The sequence below is a fragment of the Gossypium hirsutum genome, chromosome D07 (assembly GCF_007990345.1).
Source record: "Gossypium hirsutum isolate 1008001.06 chromosome D07, Gossypium_hirsutum_v2.1, whole genome shotgun sequence".
NCBI lineage: Eukaryota > Viridiplantae > Streptophyta > Magnoliopsida > Malvales > Malvaceae > Gossypium > Gossypium hirsutum.
The window spans coordinates 24,201,909-24,215,770 of record NC_053443.1 but is presented as its reverse complement, the minus strand read 5'-3'; the positions used below and the strand labels follow the sequence as shown (position 1 = coordinate 24,215,770).

Sequence of the window (13,862 nt, the reverse complement as noted above, 5' to 3'; positions counted from 1 at the left end):
TTCATGTTATACTTTTCTTGCGAGCTTCCCATTAATAGCTCTTCGGAGCATCCCGATTGGTTGTGATCCTACATGTGTTGTGGACACACCGCAGCTCTTATGAGCTTCCTGATTATGGGTCTTTGTGAGCTTCCTATTAACTGGCTCTTTGTGAGCTTCCCGATATGGCTCGCTTGAACTTTCTGATATTAAGCTATCCGAAGCTTCCCGATATTGGCTCTTCGGAGCTACTCGATATCAGCTTGCATGAGCTTCCTGAATATGGCTCTTATGAGCTTCCCGTTATAAAGCCCGAATAAGCTTCCTATTACATGGCTCACATGAGCTTCCCGTTATATGGATCAAGAGAGTGCTTCCCGTTTAAGTGTTCTTATGAGCACTCCCGAATATGAATTGACGGATTATAGATTTGTACACTTCATTGTGTACTACCCGATGTCCATCGATATTTCATAAGGTTCAATGGGCAAAGTTCTGATATAAATTAAGATAAAGTCTGAATGAATCAATAATTGTATCTACCTGAAAGTACATGGAAAGGTTTATACGATTAGCTCATCTCTATTACTTGAAATGCACATGAAATGCATGACTAACATGCTTGATAAGTATATGTGCTTAGGCAATTGATCAAACTGCTTTGGATGCATGTTTATTTGTATGCTTACAATTGTGCAATAAAGGTAAGTTAAATTACATGTTATACGAACTTACAAGGCTTAAAAGCTTACTCTGTTTTATTTCCTCTGTTTTATAGTATTCGGAAGCTCGTGAAGGTTGAAACTTGGTCGAAGTCACATCACACTATCCTTCGGGATTCTCGGTATATAAAGCAAGTTAACTTTTGGTTATAATGGCATGTATAGGTTAAATTGGCCAAATGATGGCATATAAATACTTGGTTGGAACTAGCCATTGGAATGGTTTGTAATAGTTATATTTTTGAAGTATAAGTATATATATTTGTGTGTAGCTTTATCATGCTTGGTATGTTTTTGAAATGGTTAAGTGTTGAAAAGCATATAGATATATTGATGGTTAGGTTGAGTTAGCATATTTAATCCAAAATGCATATATGTGAAATGGGTTAATTTAGTAAGTTTGAATACTTAGTTATATGTGATATTATGTCATACTTAATACATGAATTTGGCTGATTTGAATGGTTTGAATTGGTTGGTGAACATGTTTAAGTGTTTATGTAGGTGGAAGGCAATTTGGGTGAGAAATAAGGCTTGGGAATGGCCTTATTTTGTCCACACAGACAGAGACACGGGCGTGTGTCTCAGCCGTGTGTGACACACAGCCATGCACATGGACGTGTGGTTTGGTCGTGTGTCCCCTACATCTTGAAAATTAAGAAACAGAATGCTTCGAATTGCCCACACGGGTAGAGACACGGGTGTATGTCTCAGCCGTGTGTGACATACGGCCTAGCACACAGGCGTGTGTCTTGGCCGTGAGACCCCTGCACCTAATTATTGCAAATTAATCTGTTCACACGGCCTAGCACACGAGTGTGTGGCTTGGCCGTGTGACCCAAGTCAAAGAGTTACACGGGTACGGACACGGGCTGGGACATGGCCGTGTGCCTCACATTGAATGCCCATACAGCCTAGGACACAAGCGTGTCACTTGGCCGTGTGAGCCACACGGTCTGACTACACGGGTGTGTGTCCCCTGCACCTCAGGAAAATTTTGAAATTTCATGAAAAATTCTCTAAGTTTCTGGTTTAGTCCTTACTTATTTCTAATGTATATTTTGGGTCTTGAGGGCTCATGTAAGGGACAATGTGAATGAATTATGATTAGTTTCTGATATGCGTATTAAATGATATAAAATATTCGTAATTCATCTGAAAAACTCGATAATGCTCCGTAACCCTATTGTGACGACGGATAAGGGTTAGGGGTGTTACACCTCTTACACTGCCTACTGACACTGATGATTGTCATTCTTGACCTCTTTCTGACATGTCAAACCTCAGACCCGGCCTTTAGGGGTCACAAGATTCTCTAGCCAGTTTAGGCAACGGATGTGAGCTAGAAGTCCCAACTCACTTTACGAATGCTTGGGAAGATTCGAACTTCTTACCAAGACCTATAGCATCCTCGACCATTTTTTATTGTTCAATTAGGTCAACAAATTCTTTTATTTTATGTAAGACTAATTGAACTTTGAGCTCGTCATGCAATCCCCAAAGGAATCGCTTATATATTTCCTCTTTTTTCGGAACTAATTATAGAGCGTACTTGCTAAGCTGCAGAAATTCACGTTCATAATTGACTACGGACATCTCGCTCTGTCTCAAAATAATAAACTCTTGCTTTCAATCTTTTAAGTATAACTCACTGACTTTTTATGGAATTCAAACTTAAAGAAATCTCAATTAATCTAATCAGTTGATACACGTCAAGTAACTGACAATGATTTGCTTCTTCTTTTAGGAGGGAAACTACGCATGTGACACACTCGTAAAGAGAACACTCTAGTTGTTGTAGTACTCGATCAATCAATTTTAGCTAAGCTTCAGTTATCGAGGGATCAACTCCTTTCAATCCTTTAAATTTGGTGACACTCTACTTTTGTAATTCTTTTATCAGAGCTCGCTGAAATGCAGGCATTGGTACAACCTATGGAGTAGTTCTTGCCACTCTATGAAAAGCTTTCACTATAACACGGAGTAAATTTTTATCTCCCCGAACTTCCCGTCGAGGACTAGCAACTCTATTTTTTCAATCACTGGACAGATTAACGCTAGATGCCTCGACCTCAATCCTATTCTCACTCTTAGCGGAGTGACCACTAAAACAGAAGCAATTTATAATCAGCATCCAAATCTCGACTCGACTTTGGCTTGTACCTCTAGACTCAATTCTAAGCTCAATTTAGTCCGAGAATTGACTAAACATATAGCTCTAATACCACTAAATGTAACACCTCATACCCGACCAGATCGTCGAGTCCGAGCTACAAGGTGCCACATTCGTTGCCAGAGCAACTACGATCAAAATATAGTTTGATTTTCAGAATTAAACATTAAAATATAAATAAAATGTGTATATAAAATGATTCATATTCATTTTTGAGTCTTATACGAGCTTACGAAAGTTCTATAGCTAACTCGATGTCGAATTAGGACCAATTTTTAATGTTTTCAAAGTTTGGACTTAACGTCGCGACTTCGGGGGTTCCTCGCCACTATTTCACATACTAACTTAACCTCGTCGCAACAACCATTGCTCAACATTGAGGCATGGCGTAAGGACTTGGTTTTGTCGCAACAACTTATACCACCCCTCGCTCAACTCGATCGTCAGGTCCAAGCTATACGATGCTACAGTCAATACCGGAGAAAATATAATAATTTAACATTAAATCTAAATCATTATGCATGCAAATAGGTAATAGATATGTTATACAATCTTTCTCGGGTCTTACACGAGCCTACGAATGTTCGTAAGTTAACCCGATATCAAACAAGGACCAATTTACAACAATTAAAAAATCTTCATATTGATGTCCCGATGTGAGGGGTCCTCATCACGACATAACATATTATTTTAGCCTCATCGTGCTTACAAGGTTCTTTATTGCACTGTGGCCTGGAGTCTAAAGCTCATCGCAACGACCATTGCTCGATGTCACGACATGACACATTGTTTTGGTAAAAAAATTAACCAAATAATACTCGTTTCAAAAATTTTCAAACAACCTATTCAATAACCAATCAACTTGCCAAATTCAAGTAAAAATACATACATAATCCCACCAAAACTTTCCAAAGAATTCCCATTTCAACACCTATATAATATACATTCATTTAAGCTATTAAACATTAACATAACCTATCATCAATGAAAACTAGACCACATAATACAACATATTCCAAAGTACATATGTTCAAATACATCTCAATTCATTCACTTAATTATCAAGCTATCAGGACTTATCTTTCAATTTCAGTCTCAACACTTTTTAACCATGATCACTTTCATGCTATTAACATTTCATCATGCATACCTCAAACATGACATTCAAGCATTTCTATTTCCACCAATTACCAAACATTTCAAAGTCATGCATGTAGTCAATTTCATGTTATAAACTCATCCAACTCATCATATGTCAAGATCATCACAAGTTATCAAAACTCAACATGACATTTATCCTTTTTATACATATACCAAAACATTTATATACATTAGAACCAGATTAAGACATCCTATATATACATGCCACAACATTAGGTTCAAAATGACCAAAAAAAACTACCGATTTGGTGATAGGATAGTATGATCTTCCAATTAATCCAACTTGACGTGTTCTACAAAGTGATCTATAAGGGAAAGGAAAAAAACACAAGGTAAGTATATATGATGCTTAGTAAGTTCATAAGCATTAAACAAAAACTTACCTCATTTTGCAATTTAACATAATAAGCTATTTAGCTTGACAAGTTTGCCTAAACATAGCAAATCACGTATCAATAAGGAGAGTTTAACATATAATCACTTAATATGGTAAATCAAACATATAGCAATCTGATTCACATAAAATCAACATTTCAATACCATTCTCATAATGAAATCAAAATTTAATCATTTAGCTATCAAACTCATATCATATCATATCATTGGCATTTTTCACTTTTCATTAACCATTTAGCCCTATGAACTCCAATGAACAGATTCATATACACGAGAAACTACAATACACCAGATTGCTCATTCGAGTAGTAAATACACCACACCAAGGCACTAAAGTGTAAAACCCATAGGAAATCATATGAATAATCGTATAATAATACGTCCCTCCACCACACCAGGTCTCCATTGAGACATATAATACTCAGTGGTCTACAACAAATGTTGGATCCTGATATACACTGTAATGATCTCCATACAACACATTTCTAGTACAAGTGCGCATATAACCCTATTGACATGTCAATCATATCCTAACATTTACTACGTTCACCCGGGCATCTTTAACACATATATCCATTTATTTAGAATTTAACCCATATCTCACCTTTTGTACCAATTCGCAAACAATTCAAATTACAAACAAACACACACATATTTATAATTCAAATACATAACAATTTAAAATACAATCATACCATATGAACTTACCTGAAAAAGTAAAAAAATCAATTGTATCTTTAAGGACTATTCCACGATTTTGCCTTTTCTCTGATTATCCTCAGTTTGGTTCAATTCCCAATCTATACAATTATTCAATCTAATTTATCAATACCAAACATTTGTATAACATCCCATAATATGCATGAACCAGTTTAATTTTATTTTTTGAATGTCCCTAAGCATTTTATTCAAGTTAGTCCTTAAAACCAAAATAACATCTTTCAAATTTGAGCTTCAGTTTCAAAACTGATCTCAATCACATTCTTATTAGACCCTCTACTATCTATTATTATAGAAATTTCACATCAATTTCACAATTTATACACTTTGATCCTTTTGAACAAAACTAACAACTAAACTTTACAATCTAGTCTCTTTTTTTCACATCTAAGCTTAAAATCTATCAATTTAACATCAATTTCTTCAAGAAATCAACAATGAAAAGTTTCAAAAACTTTAATAGTTTTACAAATTGGTACATAGGCTATCTAAATCAAGCTTTCATGACCTCAAAAACATAGAAATTACAAGAAAATGATTTAATAACTTACCAATTTGAGGGACCGAATGTTATGAAGCTTTAAACCCTATTCTTTCTCTTTTGTTTCAGTAGAAGATGGATAGAAGAAAAATGGCCTTTTTTTCTTTTTAATTTGTCTTATATAGTTTAATTTAACCTTAATTAATCAAAACTTAAGCTAAATTAATGAAAGTTAGTGGGTTCTATCAACATCCACCATTGATTGATCATTTAAAAATTGATCTAATTATTCATCTGTTCCAAAAGGATATTTAAAAATATATAGCGATAAACTTTTACAATTTAGTCCTTGTACCTTAATTAACTATAAATTTGAAAAAATTACTGGATCAAACTTTAATATATATATCTATATTAACCTCATAAATTTAATATTTATGAACTTGAACTACAAAAATGGGGTTCTGAAATCGCTGTTTCTAACACCATTAAAAACTAGGATATTACACGACCAATGATTAACATCACAAAGTGACATACTGTTTTTAAATGCTACCAACTTGACACCAATCTGCAAGTACCAAAACATTCGAAATAAACATCCACAACACATATTTGGCCAAAATATACAATCCTCATGACTCAAACATGAACTTTAGCACCTTGTTCAATGATACACCGATGATATAGCACCTATAAGTTAATTACCTAATACAATTCATTCAAACCTTTAACATATATGCTTAATCATTTAGGCCGTGAACAATTCAACATTTTATACATTTCAAGCCATACATTAAACTCAAGTATATATTACATTCATATGACCAATTCTACATACCAACTTCTAATTCAAATGTTCACAAAGTATATATTATTTACCAAAACTGACTCAAGCTAGGTACATGTCATACTTAAGACAAAAATAAAATTATACGAACTTTCCTGAGTCAATGATTACTTTCTGGATATTGGATTTACTGCTTGCACCATCAAGAATCAACTATACTTGGACACAAAGAAAATAAACCGTACGCTGAATGGTATTTCCATGATTCAGGTCAACATAAACAAGTAAAAGCCAATGCATACATTCAATACAATTTCAATTTATAACCTAATCTCATGCCATTTCATACCAAAACACTTTCATTTTCATATAGGCATGTATATGATCAACTTGCAACCAATTCATACACATACTCATGCCAAAAGTTACATTACTACTTAACTTGCATATATTTATCTTACATATCAATAAACTATATGTGTACCTAATTTACCTTATCACATTCATATGACATAGTAGTAATACATTTCATATTGTCTTCTATAGGCACATGTATATCCAACTATATCCAACTCGGTCCAATATCCTGACCCTATGGCATGCCAACTATATCCAACTCGATCCAACTAACTTATAAGGTAACCAATTTTCGATTCATTATACAAATCAATTTACATTCCAGTATTCACAATTTATCAACATTTCACAATTTCATAACATTTATAACACGCATCAACCCAATTTTAATATCAATGATCACATGTCAAGTAAGTCATACAACTTTCTATTTTATTCAATTTAGTCTCTGTCTCGATATTCAATCTCAACCATAGCAATTCAATTCAAATAACCAATAACAACTCACCTCAATTTTATATAATGCAAAATGACATGAATATGCAGTAATTTAATTGGTCCTGAATCATAGAAATACAAACCAAATTTTTGAGCTACTCGTCGACAACTTTCAATTTTCCTTTCCCTCTCGATGGTTCCGTGTCAACGTTAGCTAAATATAATCACAAACATATAATACCATCAATTTTCATTCAAATCACAATCAAATAAAATATTAAGCATATTTTACAATTTATTCAATTTAGTCCCTAAATTCAGGACAAACATAACTTTCCATTTAGAGCTTCGGATTGAAATTCGATTTCACATATATTCATTAAGGACGTCCTACTTTCTCTTCCTACCCAAATTTCATAAAAGTTTTGCATTTTATTTAATTTTGTCCCTAATATACGAAATCAATAATTAAGTTTTACAATTTAGTCGTTTTCTTTATCTAAGCTTGATTTCTATCAATTTCACACCTAATTCTTCAAGAAATCAACAATGACAACTTTCTAAAACTTTAGCAGTTTTACAAATTAGTACATGGGTTAGTTAGATCAAGCTCTCATGATTCAATTTCCATAAAAACCAAAGAAAAATGGTTAGGCTCAAGGACTTACTTGAATTAAATCCCAAAAGCTTGGAACCCTTAAAAATGACATCCTCCTTTCTTGTTTCTTTGCTTGGCCAGTTGGAAAAGATTATATTTCATCTCTCCTTCCACTTATTTTACATATATATACTTAGATTAAGTTTTAATTAGTTTAATTAACTATGTTTTAATCTTAATTAACCTTACTTTACTTAAATAATCAACAAGCATCATTATCACCCACTATCTCCTACTTATAAAGGGTCTAATTATCATTTTATAGCTTTGACTAATTACAATTTAAGTCCCCAAGCCATTTCCTAATTAAAAATATATAGCGATTAAACTTTTACAATTTAGTCATTGAGTCTTAATTAACTATAATTTCGGCTAAATCTCAAAATTCCAATTCACCTATACACTAACTCTGTAAATATCTTTATTTAATATTTATAGACTCGATTTATAGAAATGAGATCCTAAATCGCAATTTTTTGATACCACTAAAAATCAAGTTGTTACACTAGCGTATCATAGAGAAAGGTTGATCATGATAAGTTATTATGCAAACGTTTATATTAAAAATCTATATAAAAATTATTAACATGTAAAATTTTATATTAAAAGTCACGAAAACAAACGTATATTTTCTATAAATTGAATCATTATAACTTATTATGCAACTATAATACAAACACATAAATAGAAAATTTTCTAAATTTTCTTTTTCTAAATTTAAGATGGGGAAACCAATTTAAATATAATCTAAAAATATAAAATGATCAGAACCTATAATGAAATTATTTAAAATATATATAATGATTATGATATGAATATTATGAATTATTAACGGGTTAAAATTCTAAGTTTATAATAAATATATAATATTTTATAAATAAAAATAATAACACAAACTTTATGTTTACTTTTTTCTCTTTTATCAATTTGTCCATTTTTTTTTACTTACTTTTCCCTTTTCTTTTTTGGTCAAATTAGTGTTTGATCTCTCTGTTATCATTAAATTAAAGATTAATTCTATCTAATTTAATTTTAACATAATTTATTCTCTCTACTTTTATAATGTTATTAGTTATTAATTATTTTAAATAGTTAACACTTTTAGTATTTTAATTAAAATAGTAACATGGAATTTTTTTCCTTAAAATCAGCTATTCTACTGCATGCATGCATATGGCTTAATAACCTTACGACCTATCATGTTATAATATAGATTTTTTTTTATTTGAAATGAAAATTTTTAAAGAAAAATTCACTTCAACATTTTAACTAAAATTATTACAGTATGAACTATTTAAACTAACTAATTATATTACAAATTTATTTTAAATTAAATTAGAGAGTATAATAAAAAGATGAAAACCACATTGTATTTACTTTATATAAAGGAGGAGAAGAAGAAAAGAAATGCTAGGTGTTAGACGCAGGGCAACCTAGAGAAAAATTTGTATGTACTTTCCTATAACAATTAACATTTCGTGTCAAAAAATAAAGTTCTAAATAAAACAAATAAAAGAATGTATCTGAATTAGGAAAAACAGTATGAATTTCTTAAGTTGGATGATTCCGTTTCAAACGGCCTTCTTTTGCCCTCTAGCTTCGCGCCAGTTGTGCTTTTCTTATCCCTTAGTTTCTCTCTCTCTTAATTTCTTATGCCTATATATTTCATTCGGGAATAGGCATCATTGTTGCATTACCGGTGGTTTTTTGTTTCTATCAGACAAGGATTTTATTAGTGGCCGTAACATTAGGTTCCGGTCGTTGTTTTGCGGTTCCGGTTCGATCGGTCATTGATATTCACAACTAATATCCGCAACCGCAAAAAAACATAACACGATCGAAAACACAGCCGGGAAAGCCATTTAAATCTTTTTGTATATTGTAGTTTCTTTGTTTTCTTTTTAATTCCCTTTATCGATTTTAGAAAACAATGGGGATGGGGATCGGCGAGAGGGCTGAAAGGCTGGCAGTCCGTAAGAACTATATGACTCTCTGGCAGACTAGTCTCATGGATACCATGAAAACAGATTGTGGCTGTAAACATTTTTACTCTTTTAATTTTTCTTTCTATTCATTTTATGTTCCTTCCCCAGAAGGAGGAGAAAATGAACGTTTGAATTCTCCGTCCTGGCGGCTTCAATGTGATTGTCTTTGAAACAAGGAATAAAAGGGGAGGACATATAATATAGTGTCATTCAAGGTTATATTTTATATATAAAAAGAAAATTATACTCTCAAACTTATTAAATCAAATAAGTCAAAACCGAGAGTTGGGTCATTTTAATATGTGCGGTTGCTGCCTTAAAGTTTATTTCTTGAAGTAATTTGTTGATCTTTTATTATTATTGGATAAATCTGATTGCATTTTTCTTTTCCTTGAATAAGCAGACTGCCTACTTGCATCGTGCTGGTGAGTTTTTTAAGGCCTAAAGTGCTATTCTCTTCTTTTCAATTAGTTTGAGATTTGATTACGTTCAATTCTGATAACGTATTGATCATATATCTAAGCTAGACCTATCCATGGGCCGGCGGCCCGGCCCGGCCCGACGGCCCGCCCAAAATTATGGGAGGGTTCGAGTAAAAATATAGGCCCGAAATATAGGCTTGGACAAAAAAACGAGGCCCGTTTAAAAAACGGGCCGGGCCTCGGGCACCACTTTTTTTGCCTGGGCCTGGCCCGGCCCAGCCCGGCCCGAATATAATAAATATATTTTTTATTTTAAAATAATTTTAAAATAATTTTTTTATTTTTAGAATAATTTTTTAATGTTTATTTTAAAAATGGGCCAGGCCAGGCCGAGCTCGGGCTTATGATATTTTTCCTGGGCCGGGCCTGGGTAAAATTTCAGGCCCATATTTCGGGCCAGGCAGGGCCCAGGCCTAGGAGATGGGCCAAAAAAATTTCCGGGCCCGACCCGACCCGGCCCATGGACAGGTCTAATCTAAGCATTGAGCTTAGCATTTTTAGAACAATTTATTCATAAACTTTTAACCTTGTTTATCATATAATAGCATTTGTGATGATTTTTTTTTTTGAATTTATTTACTTCAAGATAGGACATAATTAATTTGCTTAGAATAAGGTTAAAAATAAACATAGAGCCATGCAATTAATGACTGAATCAAAATTAGAACCAAATTAATCCATGTCATAAACAGCAGTAATTTGGAATTTTAGTGGTCCCGTGGTTGAGCTCCCTATAATTAAGTAATAACTCCATCTCCATGTTTCCTCAATGGCAGTCCCAATTGCATTTCATTTGCCCTGCGGAAGCGAGCACTCCACAACGAAATGTCAAGGTATAAAGGGCTTAACACCTTCAACATGTATACCTCTAATATCATCTCCAAACAAGAATTTACAACTAAATTTTGTCTCCCACTCTTGCTATTTTAATTACTATTTTAGGTACCAATGCTGTGCGGGTTACATGCCGTGCAGCGGTAAGTGTCAGGAGAATAAATGTCCAACGTTCTGTCTCTGCATGGAGGTTTAGATTTACAGCAACCCTTTTACCATCTCTTTCATTCTTTCTTGTCTTTGGGATTTAACAATATATATTAATTAGTGAGTTTGGTTCTATTTCCATTGATTTTAGGTCAGCTGTTGCTTCTCCAGTTCAGTTCAATCCACTCGCTATCTTATTCAAGATGAGTACAATATAAAGACCACAAAATGTGACAACTGCCTCATTGTAATCTATCCATAATCAGATTTACTTGGCTTTTTTTTGCTCTTGGCCTTGTATTCTAATATATGTTTGTTAACGTGTTATGTAGGCATTTATGGTCATTCTTGCAGAAATTGCATGCATATGTCGTCTGGTAGCGTGTCTTACTGGGAATTCGGACCTTGAGGATCTCGCAGAGCTCCTTACTTGTATTTCTGATCTCGTTTATTGCACGTAAGACGTTTATTCAAAACGCACTCTTTTAAATGCCTTGTTCTAAATTTAATCAATTGTGTTTTGATTGTGTTTTGTTTTGTTTTGATTTTCAGAGTCTGCGCTTGTATGCAGGTATGGAATAAATTTAACCAAGTGCTTGTAAAATAGCTTTCTACACTAATGAGAACATAAAAAAATGTCCATGCCCGCCAGATAAACCCTATAATAAAATTCAAATCTAACTATACATTATAAAATTAATGCAGACTCAGCACAAGCTTGAACTAGACCACAGGCATAGTATCCCATGGGGCGCTCCTGGTGTAATGATGGTTCCTGCAGTGCAAGAGATGTCACGGTTTGACCAGGCAGTGCCTCCAACAGTAAGACAACCACTGGGGCTTCCACCTGGGCAACTTCCACCTGTACAACAACCGCTACTTCCACCTGGGCAGTATCCACCTGGGCAGTATCCACCTGGGCAATATCCACCTGGGCAATATCCACCTGGGCAGTATCCACCTGCACAACAGCAAGGACAATGGCATCAGCAACAGCCGCCTTATGGTTATGCATATCCACCACCATATATGCCTGCTTACCCTGCCAACCCACAGCAATCACCTCCCCCAGGTTACGCCGCCTCTGGGCATCCACTACCTCCTCCAGGTTACTATCCTCCTGCAGGTCAAGGTCCAGATTACTATCCTCCTGGATGCCCACCACCTCCTCAACATTTCCCTTCTGATGAACACCCCCAGAACCCTCCTCTTTCTCCACCTCCACCTCCAGCCCAAGCTCCAACTAAACCTAAAGATTCTATGTAGATAATCATACATAAATATTCAAATACTACTAACCACCGTAATTATTCTAATTTGGATTGATTCATTTATTAGTTTACTTTGAATTATTATTATTAATGATATTCACCTAAAACTTTTGACTATCCTTTTTCCCCAGGTGTTTGAAATTAATATATGATTGTTTGATCATGTATGTGCATTTTGTTTATATTTCCATCAAATCTTTTTTATACTCGTTCATCAGCGGCTTCTAAAACGTTATATCCAATAGAAAAGACAAAGGTTCCATTGTTATCCTGGAATTTTATTATAACTTAAGGTAAATTTTGATGAGCAGTGCGTTTATTTGTGGCTAGTGTAAAAATAGTGGTGACGATGAGATTAGATACTGTAACGATACTGTAGCGTGAGACAAAAAGTAAACTAAACGCACCGCACCGCACCCAATCGTCCATCCAAACTCACCATTAATTATATATATATATATAATGCCTTACATTGGAACGGCCATTTGTTTCTATTAGAGCCTCTGATTACCATTACAACTCATTTTTGGAACCATGTTGTTCCGCTCCACACCATCCAAAATCCCATGGGATTTTGCCATGTTTTTTATTCTACCACTATCTCAAATTGGGAGATTTTGGCCACCCATTTCTTCAAAACTCCATTTTTTTCTTCAAAAACACCTCACTCCTCTTAAAACAATGAAAAACCCGGATTCGGGTGTTCTATAAACCCTATTAAAACACCTTTTATATATATATATATTCTCTACTTGGATTTTTAGATCATTTTCAAAGATCCGTGTTTGTTCTTAACCTTTCACCGTAACAAGCAATATATTTCAGCAATTAAAGTGGTAGGATTTTGTAAAGTGGGTGTTGGGGATAGACCCGTATAAATAACAAAATGAGAAAATAGAGAGAAAAATGAATATAAATATTTTATATGGAAAATCCTCAAAGTGGGAAAAATCACAAGCAAATAAGGTATCGATTTTTCACTAAATGAGTAAACAAACGAGAATACAATATTGAGAAAATAAACTTAAATATACTAAACATACAATCCCAAACTCCAAAAATAAAGTCCTAACTCGGGAACAAAATTTTCTCCACAATTATCACGAAGCTCTCACCAAAACTCATATGCGACTACATCTTGTCGCTCTCAAGAAAAACCCTTACTGATTGGCCTATCAAAATAGGGATACAATGACCCCTTTAAATAGACATAGATTAGAGTTCTAACCATATTAAAATATTTTTGAAATAATCAGAGTCCAACTAGG

General features: G+C 33.8%; 1 protein-coding gene across 1 annotated transcript; it reads left to right on the top strand.

Annotated features, from left to right (window-relative positions):
• Nucleotides 1-9,565: 9,565 nt before the first annotated feature.
• On the top strand, nucleotides 9,566-12,711 carry LOC107956716 (proline-rich extensin-like protein EPR1). Its single transcript, XM_016892273.2, has 8 exons — nucleotides 9,566-9,911; nucleotides 10,264-10,285; nucleotides 11,119-11,175; nucleotides 11,285-11,366; nucleotides 11,475-11,570; nucleotides 11,656-11,780; nucleotides 11,876-11,894; nucleotides 12,029-12,711. The coding sequence occupies exons 1-8, from the start codon at nucleotides 9,806-9,808 to the stop codon at nucleotides 12,587-12,589; spliced, it is 1,068 nt and encodes a 355-aa protein (XP_016747762.1). The 5' UTR covers nucleotides 9,566-9,805; the 3' UTR covers nucleotides 12,590-12,711.
• The last annotated feature ends 1,151 nt before the right edge of the window (nucleotides 12,712-13,862 follow it).

What these genes read in the sequence shown, in the direction of transcription:
- LOC107956716 (XM_016892273.2), top strand. Translation starts at nt 9,806, where the DNA reads ATGGGGATGGGGATCGGCGAGAGGGCTGAAAGGCTGGCAGTCCGTAAG. An exon ending in TGCCTACTTGCATCGTGCTG is followed by an intron (nt 10,286 to 11,118) that starts GTGAGTTTTTTA and finishes CCTCAATGGCAG; the next exon opens with TCCCAATTGCATTTCATTTG. An exon ending in CTCCACAACGAAATGTCAAG is followed by an intron (nt 11,176 to 11,284) that starts GTATAAAGGGCT and finishes TTACTATTTTAG; the next exon opens with GTACCAATGCTGTGCGGGTT.